This window comes from Babylonia areolata, chromosome 10 (assembly GCF_041734735.1).
Source record: "Babylonia areolata isolate BAREFJ2019XMU chromosome 10, ASM4173473v1, whole genome shotgun sequence".
Taxonomy (NCBI): Eukaryota; Metazoa; Mollusca; class Gastropoda; order Neogastropoda; family Buccinidae; genus Babylonia; species Babylonia areolata.
This window is the reverse complement of record NC_134885.1, coordinates 22,866,527-22,888,920: the sequence shown is the minus strand read 5'-3', so window position 1 is coordinate 22,888,920 and position 22,394 is coordinate 22,866,527. Positions and strand designations below refer to the sequence as shown.

General features: G+C 41.2%; 1 protein-coding gene across 2 annotated transcripts in view; it reads right to left on the bottom strand.

Moving 5' to 3' along the window:
- The window catches only part of LOC143286504 (uncharacterized), a 49,105-nt gene that overhangs the window by 9,447 nt on the left and 17,264 nt on the right, over window positions 1-22,394 (bottom strand). For both annotated transcript variants that reach the window (XM_076594082.1, XM_076594083.1), the window contains exons 4-12: window positions 19,632-19,808; window positions 15,395-15,610; window positions 14,683-14,799; window positions 8,126-8,275; window positions 7,470-7,595; window positions 4,566-4,700; window positions 3,853-3,903; window positions 2,207-2,359; window positions 1,132-1,257 (exon numbers count right to left, since the gene is read on the bottom strand). In XM_076594082.1, coding sequence (XP_076450197.1) covers window positions 1,132-1,257; window positions 2,207-2,359; window positions 3,853-3,903; window positions 4,566-4,700; window positions 7,470-7,595; window positions 8,126-8,275; window positions 14,683-14,799; window positions 15,395-15,610; window positions 19,632-19,808 — 1,251 coding nt within the window. The remainder of the gene's footprint in view (window positions 1-1,131; window positions 1,258-2,206; window positions 2,360-3,852; window positions 3,904-4,565; window positions 4,701-7,469; window positions 7,596-8,125; window positions 8,276-14,682; window positions 14,800-15,394; window positions 15,611-19,631; window positions 19,809-22,394) is intronic.

The following is a 22,394-nucleotide window of genomic DNA, read 5'->3' as shown; positions in this document are numbered from 1 at the left end:
AGCAGGATCCCGAAGATGCTATTGTATGGCCAGCTGAAGGAAGGCCACCGCGAACTTGGAAGACCCTGCAAGCGCTTCAAGGACACCTTGAAGACAAACCTCAAAGCCTGTGACATAGACATCGCTTCCTGGGAAACTGATGCTCTTGACCGCTCTCGCTAGAGGATGCTGTGCTCTAGTGGTATAAAGACGTTTGAAAACAAGAGAATGCTGAGCGAAGGAAGCAGGGCTCAACTTCTGGAGACGTTTTCCCTTGCAACACCTGTGGGAAGTGCTGCGCATCCAGAATCGGCCTCTTCTCCCATAAATTATGAGGACACACACCGACAGATAAGCCTGCCTGCCTACTCATCCGTCGGTTCGACGGGAGACTCCAACACGCTTGATGAAGAAAAGACGAAAGTGAAGCCAGTTTGATGGATGTGTATTTGCCAGTGTCAGACCGGAGAGACAGTGAAGGAGCATGAAGTGCATTTTCCTCTCATTTATTAGAGGTGATTTTCTGAATAATGTATTGTGAAAACTGTAATTGTGTTGTGCCATGTTGTATTGTGTTGTCGTCTTGTGTTGTCCTGTTGTGCTGTGCTGTGCTGTGCTGTGCTGTGTTGTGTTGTGCTGTGCTGTGCTGTGCTGTGCTGTCCTGTGCTGTGCTGTGCTGTGCTGTGTTGTGTTGTCCTGTGCTATGCTGTGCTGTGTTGTGCTGTGTTGTGTTCTAAATATTTTCTTGACATGCCATTATATTGGAGGTTCTGGAGGCTAATAAGAGAAATGCAAAATGTCTTCTTTTTCCCCTCCATATTCTCTATGTTTTAACGCAATGCACAATACAAGAATATTATGATAGGAGAAATGCAAAATGTTTTTTTTTTTTTTAATTCTAATTCTCTGTCTATGTTTTAACGTAATGTACGATATAAAAATTACTGTGATATAATGTATTATGTAATGACGGTTATTATCACTGCTACTAGTATTGTAAACCATTGCTACTCATATTGATAGTATACCTACTACATTTAGGCAAACAACTACGACTCCAACTGTCACTATTTGTGACTCCTATTACCAATATTTTGTTATAAATGTCTTGATATATCATACCCTTGTGGGGTCCAGTACACATGTACTTACATTTATGGAATTGAGGGTACTTGAGCCCGCGGTCTCCCAGTTTATAGGTACATCGGTATGTGTTGCGGGTATTCGGGTCCACAAATTGTTCACCAAGCTTCATACAGCCTTTTGGTCCGTAGCAACCTTTCAAACAGAAATGAACGAGATCATAGTTATACTCTTTGAATTATAAAACATGTAGAAGAAAAAAATGAAATCGTATCGTCTGTCACACGATCTAAGGGATGTTGAATTTGATGTTTGAAGGAATATAGTCACCTTGTCTTGTTTCATCTTGCACGAGCGCGCGCGCACACACACACACACACACACACACACACACACACACACACACACACACACACACACACACACACACACACACACACACACACACGTCTCCCACCCACACATACATACATGCATATGTACTTTTAATTTTACGCAGTTACATCATCATTATTATTATTATTATTGTTATCTTCGTCGTCGTCGTCGTCAATGTTGTTGTTGTTGTTGCTGTTGTTGTTGTTGCTGCTGCTGCTGTTATTGTTGCTGCTGTTGTTGTTGTTGTCATTCTTCTTTTTCTTCTTGTCGTTACACTAAAAACACACACACAAACAATATTTCTCTCTCTCTTCCTCCCACTCCCCCTCCCTCTCTCATCTGATGAACACAGTAGACAAAGCCCATAATAGCCAAATGTTGTTTAGGAATACATTGGTTATACATTTCCATAACATGTTAGAAACACTTATATTTACCAATGTTTATTTACAAGCCTGAATCTCTTTAGGGTGTTGATGTCATCTGTAAATGCTGATACTGTCCGTCCAAGAACTATGTCATCTTTATTAAGGTATCAAATAAGAGAAATCGCACTGACGTGAGATTATTTCAGGAACAAAATTGATGGTGATAGGATTGAAAAGGTTTGTACGCACCCCTTCTCAAGGAGCAAATGCCTTTGCTGAATAAACCACCCCTGTTCGTGTTTGTTTTCTTTCTCTCCCTCTGTGTCTCTCCCACTTTCTCTATCTCTGTAAAATCACTATTTTTTCTTCTGTTTTAACCCTGTCACCCATGCACGCACCTGTTGCACGTTCTCTCCACATGGGTCGGGCAGCTTTCTTATTGTTGATTCCATTGTTGAGGTCAGTGTCGTCACTATAGCACACGTACTGAGCACAGTCATCCCACGTGATCACACTCTTCACAGGGTAGCACTTCTTCTGGTGCTTACATCCTGAACAAAGAAAACAAAAGAGTTAAAAGTGCAAAGGAGAGCAATAAATAACTGTGACGAATCTTGCTAGGTGCAAGTGCGATGCTTTTTAAGGAGAGGGCATGGAAGAACTGTTTAGGCAGCATACCTTTCTTCAGCCAGTAAATGCGCTGTGTGATCAGTATCAGTATCAGTTGCTCAAGGAGGCGTCACTGCGTTCGGACAAATCCATATACGCTACTCCATCCAGGTGTTAACCGGCACCTGAATTTGACTGAGGAAGTTTAAAGCAGCGTAATCAGACGATTGGGCCTCGCCTTCCAGTGTCGAGGCTTCGTCACAGAGGATATGAATTCACTGCTCTGGTGGCCCTGACAGGCTATGGAATCTCACTTCTTTGTATCATGTTCGGATCATGAAGCTGACATCGTTCGACACGGAGGCTTTTGGATAAAAGACGTGAATGTAACATTTTCTGTGAAATGCTGTGACGTTGAAATCGGAAAGAATTGTGGAGAAAAGTAAGAAGTTGAAGATAAAGATCCTTTTTTGTCAAGAAGGAGAATTTCGGCTTCTGGGAATGCCACAGCCGTACAGTACATTTCATTTTTTTTTAAATAATGATAGTTTGCTACAAGACATAAGTGTTTCGGCGTTTAAAAATTCCACAGCCATACACTACATTTTATATTTTAAGATACTAATACAGTTTGTGATAAGATATCACAAGTCCTAGGGACATTTCTTTTATGGTATTCAAATTGAAAAACCAAAACGAATGTGTGAATACAAGCGAGAACACACATACATACAACCAGAAGAAGTAGATGGTGGGCAGAATGGAAGACGTGTGTTTGAGATATTTTTTTAATTAAACTGTGGAATCCACTTGACGGAATGAGTTTAATCATGAACAATTATATCTTATGCTGGTAACATTCATTTGATGCTGACAACCGTTTTCCGTGACCAGTGGAAAAAAGTGTACTGTTGTCTAAATCTATTGGAAATATTTCCGCATTTGTTCCCACATGACTTCAATTCACTTTTGTGCAAAAACCGGTGGGTCCATGAAATGAACCTCTTGGTACTTGCATCGCCTTGCCTTGCAAGTTGATGTATTGTGTTAAAGTAATAGGTTTGTTCTTCAAAATCTACGCAGTCGTTATTAGTCGTGCATGTTGACGAAGGAAAATGCCGGTTTCTTTCCACACAACGATTGTTATCGTAAATATATCTATACTTTTTATGAAATTAAACTGACATAAAACATTCACTTATTCAAAACATTGGCCTGTCTGTGTGAAGGTTGTATATGCTGAATATGTATGGATTCTCAAAATATCACATTATATTGTGAACCGCTTCATAACTGCTCATTTATATGAAACCTTGATATAACTGAGAAAGAAAGGGAGAGAGAGGGGGATGGAAGAGAGAGAGAGAGAGAGACAAAGACATAGACAGAGAGACAGAGGGAGAGAGAGAGACAGAGACAGAGACAAAAAGATCACCTGGCAGTCCATCTGTGGTTTTACATCCTCTCGAGATTGGTTTGCACTTTCCTGAAACAGGCCAACATCCAGACATTGACCTGCATCAGTTCTGTATTAGATAATCATTAGACATCAGGGCACATCACCTAAGACCCAATTAGTTCTACAATGAATGAATTCACATTTATCAATAGATAATTAAAAGCAACGCAACACAATGCAATGCAATGCAATATAGTTAATCTAATGTGCCCCGTGTTGGCATTGAAACAACAGACACTAGCTCACTTCGGATAGTGTTCACGTCGATGTCTTTGTCTGTCTGCCTCTCTCTCTCTTTCTCTGAGAGAGAGATTCACACACACACAACACAACACAAACACACACACACACACACACACACACACACACACACACACACACACACACACAGAGATATATATAGACATGCGTGTACTATGTATATATAAATGTATATATAGATAGATATATAGATGTGTGTGTGTGTGTGTGTGTGTGTATATATATATATATATATATATATATATATATATATATATATATATATATATATATATATATATATATGTATGTATGTGTGTGTTCGTGTGTGTGCGTGCGTGCGTGCGTGCGTGCGTGCGTGCGTGTGTGTGTGTGTGTGTGTGTGTTTGTGTTTATATATCTCTATGTCAAACTCTCTGTCTGTCTATCTATCTATCTATCTTCATTACTTGTATTTCTGTAGCGCGTCAGCCATTTCCCATTCTTGGCAGCGTTACATCTGTTTTTGATGCAGCCACCCAGTGTGTACGTCTGCCATTTCCCATAGCTGCACGTGTTGGTGGTCAGATCGAAGCAGCCTGATCCTGGTCAATGATAATAATAATGTTGATGATGATGAGAATAACAACAATAATAATAATCAGAAGAAGAAGAAGAAGAAGAAGAAGAAAAGAAAATGGACGGGGTGCTACTAAGATCAAGAGCTAGGTGGATCTCTCAGTGGGAAAAGATAACTGATTATTATTGTAGTCTAGAAAAATTATGTAAGCAAGCAAACGATTGAATCGCAAGATAAACATGGTAACACCTTAACAGATTCCAAGGCCATTATACGTGAAGTAGATTTTTTTTTTTTGTATCAGCAGTTATATGAAAAACGAAATGTAGAAGATTGTAATATAAATGAAATAGTAGAAAATCTTCCAAAACTTACTGAGGATGTTTCAGCTTCTTTAGAAGGAAAATAGCATTGAAAGAAGCAACTACTGTACTTCAAAATATGAAGAATAACAAGAGCCCTGGAAGTGATGGTTTCACTTGCGAAAATTTTTGGAAGCAAATTGGGGTGTTTGTAGGAAGGTCACTCAACCAAGGATTAGAAAGAACTCTCCGCTACCCAAAAAGAATGAATCATTATTTGCAATCCAATGGAGGATAAACCAAAACAATTTATTAAGAACTGGAGGCCTATTACTGTTGTGTACAAAATAGGGTCTGGGTGCATAGCAGCTAGAATCAAATTAGTATTGCGTAGTCTAATTGGTGAAGACCAAACAGGTTTTGTACCTGGAAGATATACTGGAGATAAGGCTAATATACGATTTAATGTACTATTTGAATAAGACAAATATGCCAGTGTTGTTATCATGTATTGACTTTGAAAAGACCTTTGATACAATTGACTTGGATTTTATTTTGAAAGTAATTATAGCGTTTGGATTTGGGGATTGTATTTGTAATTGGATTGAAACATTTTATAAAAACATTAAGGCCACTGTGATACTATATGGACAGACACCTAAATGGTTTGAAATTAGTAGAGGCTGCAGACAAGGTGATCCTATCTCACCTTATTTCTTCTTCTTGTGTGCTGAATTCTTGGCTAATATAAGACAAAATAGAAACATTAAGGGTATACCTGTAAACCAGAATGAACTAAAAATAGCACAATTTGCCGATTATACACAGCGTTTATAAAGACATTCCTTTGATGAAACAATTAGAGTGTTAAACAGATAAACAGGGTTAGATATGAATTATGAGAAAACATCACCTATCTGGTTAGGAAGAGAAAGAAAATCGACAAAAAAGAATTTACCTAATCTTAAAATGGAATGGAACCCCAGAAATTTAAAATGTTAGGAGTGTGGCTTACTGTTGACCTTGCAGACTGTGAAAATATAAATTACACTGAAAAATTTATGGAAATTAAACAACTGTACAAAGTTGGGATCAAACGAATTTGAACACCGCTAGGTAGAATAACAGTTCTAAAATATTTGATCCTATCAAAAATCATCTATCTATGGACACTTTTAACTAACCCACCAGATGAATTTATGCAAGCATTACATGAACTTAGCTTAAAATTTATGTGGAATCAAAAACAAATCCGTATTAATAAAAAGGTAGCAAGAAAAAGAGCAGAGGAGGGAGGAATAACTTGCTTTATGCATGCTTTAAAATTAAGTTGGATAAGAAAACTAAAAACTACAAAGCATAAGTGGAGATTGGTTCCGTGATCAATGCATCCAAATATAGAAAACCTAGAGAAATTTGGACCAAATATTTTGCTCAGTGCATATAACGACAACTTATTTTGGAAAGACACATTTCAAGCATATAAACATTTCTTTGACAAAGTTAAGCCCACAAATTAAACTGAAACATTAGTAGAAATAATTCTTTTTAATGATAAACTAAATATAAACATTTCACTAAGGCAGAACAAATGGATTAATAAGAATGCTTACTTCATTGCTGACGTGTGCATTGAAAATGGAAATTTCCTGACATATACTGATTTCATCAATAAATACCGTTTTGGAACTAATTTTCTAAACGATGCTGCAGTTATTAAATGGATAAAAGCCCTCGTTCGAACATTAGATATACGTTTAGAAAACAATTGCAAATCAAATTACTCCAGAGCATTACATCTGATACACTCAGTGAAGAGAGGAACAGGCTTGTATTGTGATGTTCTTGTAAAGGGTGATGTAGAAGCAAAATTTTGTAAGAAATGATATGGCAAACTGTGTGCAGAAGTTAACTGGATGAAGAAATAGACATAATATTCAGGAAATTAAGTTAAAATGGTTTCAGATACGAATAATACACAAAATAATTCCCACCAATGTAGTTCTGTCACACATGGGAGTCAAAACTGATAACAGATGCTTTTGTTGCCATAATAAGAAAGACACAATTAACACATATTTCGGAGATGTACACATGCAACCGCCTTCTGGAAGCAGTTAGAGTAAGTAATCAACAGTAAATGCAGAGACATTTCATCAATCACAATGTCAGTTTTGACAGGACTCTCCAAAACTATTTCGTTTGAAATCAGACCATATGTTTGAAATATTTCAGAGACAATGACTCTGTCTCACTCCTGCTTGCTCGATGTTCCCTGCATCATGTGTTGCTGTGTTCTGCTATATGGCATTCCTGTCATGGCTTTGTAGTTACACACAACACTACTGCAGAAAGAAATAATAATAACTCTGTTTCATTGCATCTTGCAAATAAACTCAACATGTTTTTATTTCCTTGCATCTGACAAATAACACCAGAGCCAGTCCAGTCCACAGGTGTTACATTATTACCATGGTAACAGCAGCACACACCTGTAAACACGTTCTTCATCTTGAGGTGTCCTGCTTCAGAGTCAAACAGACATTTTTGTTTCGTACAGCCATCCTCATCGTCTGGCCCGGTTCCTTCTGTGTAGCACTTTCCGTCAGCACGGCAGCCTGTAAATGAACACACACACACACACACACACACACACACACACACACACACACACACACACACACACAGAGAGAGAGAGAGAGAGAGAGAGAGAGAGAGAGAGAGAGAGAGAGAGAGAGAGAGAGAGAGACGAGATTACGACATATGACCCTGTTTGTGGTTGCGAAGGGAGAATATCTCAAGAAAAGTATTTTCATTTTCTCATTTTTACATAATCAATTTTTACCACGTCAGATTTCTTTGTGTGAAATTCAGGCTACCCTCCCACACGTAGAGTGTATTTCCTCCCAGAAGCGTTGCCGTTTCTTTTCTCCTTTCATGTTTACAGGTCTATTCGTTTTAATATCAAAGAGGATTTGTCTTTTACTCTTTTTTTTTCAGGGACAACCCTTTTGTTGCCTTGGGTTTCTTTTCTCGTGCAGCGAAGAGCATACTGGGTTTTATCGTCTTGTCTGATAGACTAGCACCCAATGCACCACTGAGTGCGTCCATGTGTTCGATCGTCTGTTCGCTGTGGTTTTATACGTACCTACTACGACTGCGTCAAATTCGAAGACAGGTGGGGACGTTTTACTGTCTTTGCGACAGAACAGTTCGGTGCAAGAGCCTTTGCCATCATGACTGAAGACGCGTCCATCCACCTTGACACATTGCTGCTCGTGCACGCACCCTTCGTGATCTGCCCATCAATTTGGTTTTTTTTTCCTGTTAGAAAAACAACAACAACAACAACAACAACAAAAAACAAACAAAAAAAAACCGAGGAAATTCTGTAATTGTACAGACAATAAAATTTAGTCCAGTCCCTAATCTACCCATCAAAAGGAACTGTTCCTGTTTATATCTGCTTCTTTTAAAAAAAAATTAAAAAGAAAAAAGAAAGAAATACATTTTGTGATTTTATGGGCAATCAAATCTAATGTAAGTTATTATTTACCCATCAAAATGTGTTCCTGATAGAAAAAAAATGATATATAACATGAAAAAGAGAAGAACGAAATTATGTTTTTGTGGACATTCAATTCTAGTCTGGTCTAGCCTAGTTTATAATTCACCCATCAAAACATTTTTGGCTCACGTTTGAGTTTGCAAAAAACATGAGTCTGTGTAATATCCCTGTGCTTTGGTTGTCTGTGTGTGGATGTGTGTGTGTGTGTGTGTGTGTGTGTGTGTGTGTGTGTGTGTGTGTGTGTGTGTGTGTGTGTGTCTGTGTGTGTGTGTGTGTGTGTGTGTGTGTGTGTGTGTCTGTGTGTCTGTGTCTGTGTGTCTGTGTGTCCATGGTATATTTTGAAAACAATCTCAGGAAATACGATTTTGTCAATACCCAGGTTCTTAGTGGGTTTTCTCGGTTCGTTGCCAGAATGTTTGTTTTGGGTTTTACAAACGGCATGACATTCTTGTCTAAAAGTGAAGAAGACGAACTTCTAGGACTAATTACATCATCGACGTGTTTATTTCATTAAATCATTCTAAAGAGGATACTCATTTAAGTGAAATTGATATACACACAATTCAAGTCAAAGGCAAACATCTTGATCGAAACGTTTTGTCTCTGTTGGAATCGTGCAGTCAGTTGATGATTCGCGATATCATATTGCTGAAATGAGGCGAAAGAGGCCGCATCCTGTATGTTACAACCTATAAGGTGTTGCCCATGTACCTTCCCCGGCCTACACACACACACACACACACACACACACACACACACACACACACACACACACACACACACACACTTGTCCAACTTAGCTAATGTCCTGACAACAAACACAGAGACAGAAAAATAAATTAGCTCGGTTCTCTACTGTGATCGCAAAAAATAAAGAAAGCGTGATAAATCGAAGAACACAACATTTACCCCCTACCCAATTACAGCACGACTCATCTTCAGCCTCAGTTCTTTACGTCATATCGTCAACATGTTTTAGCTGCAGCTTTAGTTCAGCTCAGTTGTCGTCAGGTCAGGGGCATAGCCCTTGCTACTGGTACCATGTAACCCAGTACTACCTGCCGCATGTGAAGTGTCCCAGCGACGGACCAGGCGGAGGAGGAAATCTTTCCCAACGGCTGTGAAGGCGGAAGAGGATGACCAAAGGGCAGGGGAACTATTATCCTTGGCTGGAAGTCCTCCTAGGAGACGGAACTCCGAAGAAAAAACCTGCACCAGCTGATGCCGTTCTACACGTGGCAGTATCTGCACCTTTGGGACTCCGAGCGTCGCTAGGCGAGAGAGTGGGGAAGGGACTGCACAACTCTTCTTCACTACAAAAAGTCACCTATGCTGGTCAGGCAACCAGGCTAATGTGGAAACGACGAGCTAGCCCTTCAACACCCAGCTTTCCCAAGCCCTGCGGCGATGGAGAAGTGGCAATGGGGACAGGCAGAGAATGCTGCTGGCAGTTCCTTGTCACGACTCTGCACGCAGGCGGCTGTGGGGTGATGGTCGTCCGCCATAGACTGGGGCAGATGCGGCGTCCGTATCCTCCCACAGCGTCAGAGCAGCCCTTTTTAGGAACAGCACTGCTATCCCCACATGGGGAAGGGGAGATAAAAGGATCCCTAAACAAAGCCTGCCTCACCTAGTGCCTAGTGGGAAACCACACCTACTTGGACATCCAACACTAGCGGTCAAAAACAACAGAAGAAAAGAACCAGGAGTCTGGCCCTGACTGGGTGCCTGGAATGTTCGCACCATTTTGGACAGAGACGACAGACCAGAAAGGCGCACAGCGCTCATTGCTAGAATACTTGATCGCTACCAGGTGGACATAGCAGCCCTGAGCGAAACCAGGTTTGCCGGTGGAACCCAGCTGGAGGAAGTTGGAGGGGGCTACACCTTCTACTGAACTGGGAAGCCAGATGGCACCCCAAGAACCTCAGGCGTGGGTTTTGCCATACAAATCAAACTTACACGACAGCTTGACAGCCTTCCACGTGGGATAAACGATAGGCTGATGACCCTGTGTCTGAAGCTGTCCGAGGATCGCTTCTCCACAGTCATCAGCTGCTATGCCCCGACGATGTCCAACCTTGATGACATCAAAGAAGCTTTCTACGAGGATCTCAGCCGCACCATTTCAGCGGTAGACAGAAAGACCAGGCTGATCATCCTTAGGGATTTCAATGCCCGCGTCGGCGTGGACTTCTCCTCGTGGCCAAAAGTCCTAGGACAGCACGGCACTGGAAAGTGCAACTCCAACGGACTGCCCTTGCTCTCGCACTGCGCGCAACATGGACTGACCATCACCAACACCCTCTTCCAACAAGCGGACAAGTACAAGAACACATGGATGCACCCCCGCTCCAAGCAGTGGCACATGCTGGACTTTGTGATTGTCCGGCAGAGGGACAGAGGTGATGTTTCCATTACACGCTGCATGAGTGGTGTGGTCTGTTGGTCGGACCATCGCCTGGTACGCAGCAAGATGAACATCAGACTTGCACGCAAGCTCCAACCAGCCAGGCAGAAACTCCCTAGGAAGCTGAACATCCACCACCTCCCTATCACCAAGGACGTGCTGCAGCAGCAAATCCAAGCAGCTCTCCAAGAAATTCCTGCATCAACTGATGTAGAACAGGTATGGAACACCTTTAGAGATGCTGCATACACAGCAGCAGCTAACACACTCGGCTTTGTACAGAGGAGCCATGAAGACTGGCTTGACGAGAACGACTCTGGAATCTCCAAGCTCCTGAGCACACTGCATATATGGCATCAGGATCACATTTCCGATAAAGACTGCCAGAGGAAGAAGACCCAGTACTTGCAAACCAAGCAACTCGAACAGAAGAGGCTGCGTGAGATGAAGAACACCTGGTGTGAGAGAAAGTCCGAAGATGTTCAGTCCGCTGTTGATGCTCACGACACGAAAACCTTCCATGATGGTCTCCGAGCAGTGTATGGGCCGAGAGTCACAGGGTCAACCCCTGTCCGAGCCTTAGACCAGACCACCCTCCTGACAGACAAGAAAGACATCCTTGCCTGCTGGGCAGAGCACTTCAACACCCTCCTCAACAGGGACTCGTCCGTATCTGACGAGGTAATTGCAGCCCTCCCACAGCTACCAGTCAATGACTCGCCAGCTGGCCCTCCCACCAAGGCCGAGACCCAGAAGGCCCTGAAGCTGACAACGTCAGGAAAAGCACCAGGAGCGGATGGAATCCAGGCCGACATCTACAAGTACGGAGGCGAGGTGTTGACAGACAAGCTGGCCGCTCTGTTAAAGTCTATCTGGGAGAGAGGCGAGGTCCCCCGGGATTTCAAGAATGCTTCAATTGTCCACATTTACAAACGGAAGAGAGACAAAACATCCTGCAATAACTGCCGTGGAATCTCTCTCCTCTGCATCGCTGGCAAGATCTTCGCCCGCATCATACTGAAAAGATTTGTTGACCATGTCTCCAAAACAGTCATCCCTGAAGAACAGTGCGGCTTCCGCTCAGGCAGGGGAACATGTGACATGGTGTTTGCCATACGCCAGATGCAAGAGAAGTGACGTGAGCAGAACAAGGTCTGTGGAAGATCCTGCTAAAGTTCGGCTGCCCAGAGAGTCTAATCCAGCTGATTGCTTCATTCCACGATGGCATGCAGGCGAGAGTACAGGAAAATACTGATATGTCGGAACCGTTCCCTGTGGTATATGGAGTGAAGCAGGGCTGCGTCCTGGCACCCACACTGTTCTCCATTCTCTTCTCTGCCATGCTGATTGACGTCTTCCAAGACTGTGACCGGATCATCTACATTCAGTTTCGCACAGATGGCAAACTTTTCAACTTGCGGCGACTCCACGCTAGGTCCAGGGTGTTTGAGGCACTGTTGAGAGTTCCTCTTCGCTGATGACTGCGCGCTTGCTGCACACACCCATGAAAACATGCAGTTCATTATGGGTGATCTCAACCTCCTGCAGGCGTTTGGACTACCTATCAGCCTCAGCAAGACCGAGTCCATGTACCAACCAGCTAGCTCACAGAACGCCAGTGCCTCCCCCCAACCTGCAATCAAGATCGTTGACACAGAGATCAAGTCAGTCGACAGGTTTTGCTACCTGGGCAGCACCCTATGCAGCAACGGAGCCCTTGATGCAGAAGTGACGCTGCACATCGCCAAGGCCAGCTCCGCCTTTGGCAAACTCAACAACAGGCTGTGGAACAACAAAGGCATCAGGCACAGCACCAAAATCAAAACCTGCAGAGCTGTTGTGCTGACCACCTTGTTGTACTGCTGTGAAACATGGACGACGTATCGCCGTCACATTCAACAACTTGAGCAGTTTCACCAGAGATGCCTATGAAAGATCCTCGGGGAGGGGGAAGGTGTACACGAACACACGAACACCACGAGCCGTGACAATGTACAACCACCGAAACAGACAAAACTGAATTACACATCAATGTGTGTTAAGTCTCAAGTTAGACTACACATGTGCATATTACAGTGTTTCTTTTTATATTGTCATATATTTTATCCCTTTTTAATAGAAAATAGTGTGACTTTGCAGACAAAAAAGCCATATTCAGTCTGGTACCGTCTCTATCTCTAATCTGTCCTTTCAAAACACTAACAACAGCAAAAAACATAAAAAAGAAAAGAAAACAACAACAACAAACAAACAGAAACAGAAAGACATAAGATATGTTACATGGAATAAAGTCTAGTCCAGTCTAATCTAGTCCGGTCTGTAAAGTGCACAGAGAAAGGAATTGTTCCTTTTAGGAACAAAAGAATAGTGGGAATCAAATTCTGTCATTTCGTAGACAATTAAGTCTAATCTGGACAACTCTAGTCAATAATCTGTCCATCAAAAACGATTTTTAATCAGAAAAAATGAAAGAAATTATATGATTTTACGGAAAGCAAAGTATAAACTAGTCTAGCCTAGTGTAGTCTACTCTAGTACATTACCTGCCCTTCTAAAACAATGAAATTGCTCTAAAAACAATAAAATCTAGTAGTTTTGACGTATCTAGCCTTGTCTATAATCTTTTCATACAAATCGCTCTGTTAGGATATTAGATGAGAGAAATGCCATAAAATTACAGACAATAACTGTCTAGTCTAGTCTAGACTAGTATGGTCTTCTCTATTCTATTCTAGCCGATAATCTACCCTTCAAAATGAATTTTCCTTTTGAAAAAAAAAAGAAGAAACATTTTATGATTTCACAGACGATAAAGTCTAGTAGTCTAGGCTAGTGTGGTATAGTTTTGTCAGTAATATGCCCACCAAAACAGTTGTTCCTGTTATATAAAAAAAGGGGATGATGCACAATCCTCTGATGTTTTGTTTGTGGTGGGGGTGGGGTTTAAAACACAAAAGTCATTGTCAGAATTACCAATGTAAACACACATTGTAATGTTCATATAAAGAGTTTCTGGAGAAGAATAAACGAAGAAGTTAAAAGTCAATGCAGCAGTATCTTGAGCATGAAGTAAATACCGTATGACCTTTAAAACAAATACCCCCCCCCAACCCTCCTGTTAGCCCACACTTTTTTTGCAATCCAATGCTTTCTCTCACATTGAGAGAAAGCATGTGTGTGTGTGTGTGTGTGTGTGTGTGTGTGTGTGTGTGTGTGTGTGTGTGTGTGTGTGTGTGTGTGTGTGTGTGTGATCTTTTAGTCTGTCAACTGTTTTTTGTTGTTGTTGTTGTTGTTGTGTGTGTGCGGCAACTTTGTCTCTCACTCTTCCATTTCTTCTCTGTTGAAAAAAAAGACAAGAAACCAATCCCAGTGAGCGAGGAAATCATTTCAATAGATGCAGGGGAGACTTCCCACACCCCCTACACACCGCGAGGAGAAAACGTGGTATGGGCGATCCTCGCCTTTTCTCGCACTTGAAGAAAGGAACCGTGGCAGGGGAACGATCCAAATTTTCTGGCAACCTCACGTTGTATTATAAAGTGAGGGAAAGTGCGCTCATGCTACCTCTCAACGTGAAAGAAAGCGTTGGGACAGAGCGAGAAAACCCACTCCCTCTGTCCTAACCTTCTCTCTCTCTCTCTCTCTCCCCACCCCATCCCGCTTTTCCACCCCCCTCCCTCCCCTCTGTCCTGGTCTTCTCCACACACTGGGTCTAGGAATTCGTCACCTTTAAACGCCGTGACCAGTTCCGCGATACCGTCGGTGACAGTGCACACTGTCTGCCGGCATGGGTCACTCCACGTCACTGTCCCCGACACCACAGTGGTACCGTTGACGCTGCAGCCTGAAAACACGTGGGTGGTCAGGAGGATAAGTGCGACAGGTTTGTCATGCACGTGTAATCGTGTGTGCGTGCGTGCGTGTATGTATGTATGTGTGTGTGTGTGTGTGTGTGTGTGTGTGTGTGTGTGTGTGTGTGTGTGTGTGTGTGTTTGTGTGTGCAGTGCGAGCATGTGCGAGTATGCACAAGCTTTTATATTGATATGCACTTGTATGTATCCTAACTTCTACTGTATCTGTGTTTGTGTATGATTTTCAATTTATGTTCGTTCCTTATATGTACTACTCCCCCACCCCCTGCCCCCAATATTCCTTGTGACCCCAGCAGACTTGGTAATAAAGACATATTCTATTCTATATTCTATTCATAAATACATGCACTCACGTAAACATAGACACAAAGATAAAGGCAGACACAGACACACAAACATATGCATTAATACATACATATACACACAGACAACAAGACAGACAGACCAACACACACACACACACACACACACACACACACACACACACACACACACACACACACAGAGAGAGAGAGAGAGAGAGAGAGTGATTAATCGATTCAGTCATTAGATCATGCATCCACTCACTATCGTATACGGGTTCAGGTTCAGGTTCCACCTCATATCTGACCATTTCCAGGTAGAAATACTCCTTGTCACATGTTGTGTGCATCTGGCATGTAAACGTTCCCCCATCCGGCGTGGTGAAGTTGGTATGCTGGGGTATACACATGCTCCAATCCTCATTACCAATGGGGTTGCCAACAGGGTTGAAACACTTATCATTCCCACAGACATTAGCACCTGGTCAAAGAAAAAGCAATATGGTTATGAAAACAAAGCAGCAACAACAAGAATGCTGAAAGCTGAAAGAGATAAAGGTCAATATCTTACCCCGCCATTCTGCTTCGTAGTCAAGAAAACTGATAAGAACGGAAAGTAGCACGTAGCATGTTGTAACAACAAATTTACAAAAGTAGAAGCAGCTAGCGTGTCCAAACAAAAACAGACAAAAAGAACAACAACAACAAAACTGCAGAGAAGACAAAAAACTAAAGTTTCTAAAAAAGAACACCTTTTTGGTGGTAGATGAATCCTCTTTAGTGGGATACGACGTTTCGAACCATAGGCCCGTTGTCAAGTGATGAGAACAGGACAGTGTGAATAGGAAAGCCTATGTGAGAAAAGGGTGATGACATCTCACCACTTTCTGTTTTGATGGACCATGCACACTAAAACACTTGCTGATCACCAGTCAGTGCAATACATACTCACTCATTCACACACACTCACACACAAACACACACACACAATTATATATATATATATATATATATATATATATATATATATATATATATATATATTCACACTGTCCTCTTCTCATCACTTGACAACTGGCCTATGGTTCGAAACGTCGTATCCCACTAAACAAAGAGGATTCATCTACCTTCTTCGCTGCAGAGAAGACATTCGAGGGAGTCAGTCAGTGCCTTGCAGCAGCTCGAGATCGGCAATAGGAATCTGCGTCAGTTCCAGCATTGCCTGCTGGCGTTTTATGCCCCATCTGCATCCATATTTGTGCTTCAGACTTTAGGTTCCTCTGATGATGGCACAACGCATCGTCATCCTAGTTTCCAAAAAGAGAACCACAATGTGTTTGGATATCTATATGTCTGTCTGTTTTCTCCTTTCTTCTGGTGATTGTACTTACACAACTCTGATTTGCCTTGAAGCCACTTTGTTGAGGTTCCGTTTATAAAACAATAAAACTTGCTCGAGCTCATCTTTAATCCCTGCCAATCCGTCAACATAATCATTTAGACGCAGGGTGGTGATTGTCTTACCAGCAGTGATGACTGTTCCCTCATGTTGGTCAAGTGCATCAATCAAGAGCCTCTCCAGAATGATGTTGAAGGGAGTGGGAGACAGCAAATTGCCTTGTCAAGCGTTCTACTACGTTGATATACAAAATGATTAATGCAGGGTTGATATATTCATGATTCATATTTTCTTGTTATGTAAATGTCTTCTGTATTCCTGTGAAAAATGTGAACGCAAAAAAAAAAAAAAGAAAAAAAAAAAAAAGCTTTTCATGTCCATTCTGCAATGATGTCAGTCGTTTTTTTTTTTTTTGTTTTTTTTTCTGTCTACCATTCCGTCTCTCTCCCCTAGCAATTCCTCGGAGGACTGTTTTGGCAAGGTCAATGGACCTCATTTTCATGGCTCGAACTCATCTTTCCAAATTTGCTTGGAGGGTCCATGTCTCGCATGCACACAGAAGAGGGAATACACCAGCGCACGCAGAAGTTTGACCGTGTGTTTCAAAGAGATGCTGCTGTCCTCCCTTACAGATTTCATTCTGGACAGTGCTGATGCTGTCTAACTAAAAAGGTCTGGATGTCAGTCAGTCACCATTCTTTCCGGATTGATTATCTTGGGTTTGGTAAAATTATCTACATCACTACAAAGTATTTGTATTTATATTTTATTCCATCACAACAGATTTCTCTGTGTGAAATTCGGGCTGCTCTCCCCCAGGGAGAGCGCGTCGTTATACTGCAGCGCCACCCGTTTTTTTTTGTTTTGTTTTTTTGTTTTTTTCCTGCGTGCAGTTTTATTTGTTTTTCCTATCGAAGTGGATTTTTTCTATAGAATATTGCCAGGAACAACCCTTTTGTTGCCGTGGGTTTTTTTACTTGCGCTAGGTGCATGCTGCACACGGGACCTCGTTTTATCGTCTCATCCAAAAGACTAGCGTCCAGACCACCACTCAAGGTCTAGTGGAGGTGGAGAAAATATAGATAGTTGAGCCGTGATTCGAACCAGCGCGCTCAGATTCTCTCGCTTCCTAGGCGGACGCGTTACCTGCAGGCCACCACTCCACGATGAGGTAAATGCACCTCAGATTCATGCTATACTTACTTCATTTCACCAAGAATCTGCAGACAAGGGGTTGAAAAATCTACTAACCTGAACGTTCTGGACCAGTAAGTGTGATTACGCGAGAACAGTTTACAGTGTGACTGAGGGGAACAGACGGCACGCTAGAATGACTCTATGTTATAGATGTATTCACAAACTGCCCCTTCCTATCTCTGTGGCTGCCTTCACCTCTACACTTCGTTTCGCTCACTACGGTCGGCTTCGGATCCACTCTGTTTACGCATACCCATATTCAAACACTCGACTGTTGGCCACCGTTCTTTCTCTGTCTCTGGACTTTGCGATTGGAATGAACTTCCTCTTTCGCTTCAAGTCTCCACACTCAGCTCTTTCAAGTCTGGCCTTAAAACCCATCTCTTCCCAAAATAGCCTCCCTTGCCTGCCCTTCCTTGTCTTTAGTTTCTACAGTTTTAGAGTTATGCATGCGTGTAAATGACTGGTGCGAAAGCGCTTTGATTTGTCTCTGCACAAGATTCAGCGCTATATAAATACCATTATTATTATTATCATTATCTTGGGTTTGGTAAAATTACCTACATCACTACAAAGTACTCACGATGAGGTAAATGCACTTCAGATTCATGCTATACTTACTTCATTTCACCACGAGTCTGCAGACAAGGGACGTTCTGGACCTACTAGTCCAGTGTGATTACGCGAGAACAGTTTACAGTGTGACTGAGGGGAACAGACGGCACGCTAGAATTTCAATGAACGTTTCTTTTCCGTCTTTATTGTTTGTCTGACCAGACAATCAAAACCCAAAGTAGAGACATAGTCTAATGACTGTTGTTTATCCAAAGGCTTTGTTGTTATTGTTGGTTAAAAGACCACATGCACTCTTTTCTAATTTAGATAGCGTTCTCAGAATACCTACAATGCTGATATTCGCCCCACCTACCTGATCTTCACAAACTGTATTAAAACTAAGCTTCGTTGAAAAATATATGCTAAAATTTGAACTATTTCTAACAGCAACTGCTACTTCTGTATTACCATAAGCTCCATGAAGCTAAAAATACCCTCCTCCAAAAAGTATCATATTGTTTGTTTTTTTCAATTCCCAAGAGTTCTAGTAGCTCTATACAAACAATTCACCTGGTTTTGTATACCATTAGCTGTTTCTGACAATAAAACAATGTAATCTGCGAACAATAGGGTGCATAGTTCAACAAAGTCCGGAAAAAAATCTAATCATGTCTAGGGCTGAATCGTTAACAAAGGAAACATAACTTGACCACATCCATCCAGTTGCTTTACTTCTTTTGCACAATCTGTTAAACCTGTCAATCCAATTCCATTCTATTCCTTGCTTTTACATTGTTATACATGCTTCTTGTACAAGTGTGCAGGTTACCTTTTAGTGCATCTCACTAATCATAGGCCATATGTGTGCGTTTTTTTTGTTTTTTGTTTGTTTGTTTGTTTGTTTTTAACATAGAATCAAAACCATTTATGAAATCAAGAACTGCTACATATGATATTCGGTTTTGATAAACTGCTGTAAACTGTAGCGAGAACAGTCAAGATGTGGTCCACAGTTGTATAACCTTGTTTAAATCCAGTTTGATATTTCCCAATAATGTTGTTTTTATACATCTGTTCTTGAAGTTGGTGATTAATAACAAAGACAGGGAGAGAGGTAGACACACATACAAACATATGGATATACATACAGATAAAGAGCGAGAAAGTGGTTGATGCTGAGAAAAACAGACAGGTCCACGGCCACACACACACACACACACACACACACACACACACACACACACACACGCACCTTCATACTCTTTAAGACTTTCTTGTTGTCCCTTCATTGCTGCATTTGCATTGTGACATTTCAAATGAAATGATGTTTAAACACAGGCGGAGGACGTACCTGTTTTCCCACAGCCATACCCCGCGTAAAAAGTGAAACCAGATTTTGTCACGCTTTGTGAAGAGACCGTTATCCCTTTCGCAACCACAGCAATCTGACAGGTCAAGGGAATGGTGCATGTGCCGCCGGTGTAGATAAATTTGTCGTTTTTAGAGCAGCCATATGGTGTCTTACAGCCTGAAATTAGAACACACAAACACACAGGCACGCACGCACACACACGCACACACACAGCGCGCACGCACCCGCAAGTTTGTTTAAAGCTTCTTCATATATATATATATATATATATATATATATATATATATATATATATATATATATATATATATGTATGTATGTATGTATGTATGTATCCCAAACATGAGGTGCAAAGTTCAATTGCTTATTGCCTGCTTCTTATTTGTTTTCCTTTTTCTTTCATTAAAATAATAAGTTCCCTCATTTCATGTTTTATTTCGAATATCACACTTACTTGGCTGCTTCGGGAAGTTTATAAAATGGTCTATCGGAATTTAAAGGTTTTCAGTTCAGTTCAATTCAATTCAATTCAAAATACTTTATTGTCTGCTTCAACCGAAAACAGAAAATTCTCTTTCGGCTTGCATCATGTCCATCAGCAAATATCAAAGAACAAGGAAAAACTGACACACCCTTCACTGATCACCACACACATATCAGTTATCATCAGTGTTAAACGAAAAACATTTGGTTAAGATCATATCACATTATGATTCAATGTAAAACAACTGTGTGTGTACGTTTGTGTGTGTGTGTGTGTGTGTGTGTGTGTGTGTGTGTGTGTGTGTGTGTGTGTGTGTGTGCGCGTGCGCGCGAGCTTGTGTGTGCATATGCATAGGTATGTGTGCGCGCGCGCGCGCGAGTGCCTGCGTGCGTGCGCCTGCGTGTGAAAGTGTGTGCACGCGCATGTGCGCGCGCGTATGTGTACGTTTTCGCCCATTTGAGCAGATCCTTCTCCTGCCGGTTCTTGTAATACTTCCCAAACCCACGTCGGGTACCTTGCACACCTGAGTAGAATGGAAAAAAATCGGAGTAAAAAAAAAACAAAAAAACAAAAACAAAAAAAAACAGAAAAAACAAACAAACAAACAAACAAAAACAAAAAACAAACAAAAAAACAAGAACAAGAAACAAACAAATAAAAAACCATGCCATAACTGGGCCTCGAACCCAGACCTTTGGTGAACACAAACGCCTAGCCGATTGTGTCACGGCACCTGTCTTGACCGGGAACATCACTTAACTGAAAGTGGTGTGTTGGGAACAGCACAAAAAATGTAAGTGTGGTACTGGGGAATCGTTGAATTGTGAGCAGGTTATTTGAAACAAAACGTAATTCTTAGTGGTATTTTTGGCACAACACAGAACTGTTAGTGGTATTTAGGTTACAACACTGAACTGTAAATGGTGTATTGGGAACAACACTGTAGTATAAGTGATTTGTTGGGAACAACACTAAATGGTTGGTGGTGTGTTGGGAAAAACACCGAATTATAAGCGATGTATTGAGAATGATAATTAATTGTAAGTGGTGTATTGGGAACAGCCTGAACTTCTCGGTTGTGTACTGAGAACAACACCAAATTGTAAGTGGTGATACTCCATCATGTGAATGGATCTCTGAATGGACTACAGGGAACGAGATTCGACTCGTGTCAGCATGACGAAACATTTTCTCAGACACAATTCAAATCTGAACCAGATTTACTGTCTCAGAACGATTTCAACATCCCTCGCTATCCCACTACCAAAACGTCTGATTTTGAACCACAAAACGTCTTTGTCACGTCATTTTCATGCCATTGTTTTCTTCCACTGTTATGTTGTTGTTTTTTCAGCAGGTTATATTTCTTACTTTCAGTTCCTTCACAAAAAAAGGCAAAGCTGATTATGTTTTTGTTTTTGTTTTTGTTTTTATAGTACTTATAGACATTTTCCCAATTAAAGTCAGTGGACTGATACAGTGGTAATTTTCCTTAATGTGCTGATCATTTTATACTCCAAATTATATATCTATATTTGCACGCTCTAACTTGACATTAACTGTGTAATAAATTGTCTCTTCAATGAAAATCCAAAGGCTATATACCATTGGGCATTCACAGAAAAAGTGTTCGATGTATTCTACTTTGTCACAACAGAAACAGCACTTGTTTCCTTTGATTTTCATTTTATGTAGAATTATATCTGTTGGGTAGATATTATGCAGAATTTTCCGATGTAAAACTCTTAATCTGGTTTCCTTTCTGACTTCTTTTGCTCTTACCCAAGCTGATCGATCTAATCCAAAATCAAGTTTCCTGTGCCAAAAATAGAATGCAGATGAGATATCTGGTTCCTTATTAGCCGCTAATATTTTCGTGATGTGTTTTGGTTTGGTGTTAAATCGGTTTGCGTCGCTTGTCTGTTTGTCTGTCTGTCGTTTTTCTGTCTTTATCCACTGGATCCAGGTGTTAGGGATGGAATTGTTAAGGACATTGTATTCCAGCATTATACTTCTCTGTTTTGACCAGTTATACAGCTTATCACACTCAATGATAGTAGTCTATTCTCTGTGTGATGCATTAGGCGTTTGACTTGAAAAATCCCCTTTCTCTGCTAGTACTGGAAAAACAACAACAACAGTGGACTACTTTTGTATGTTATTGATGAATTATTATACAATAAGTGATTTGGGAAGGTAGTTTGCTTTACTTCTTCTAGTTTTGTGATATTATTGTCATCTATATACGTTTCTATTAA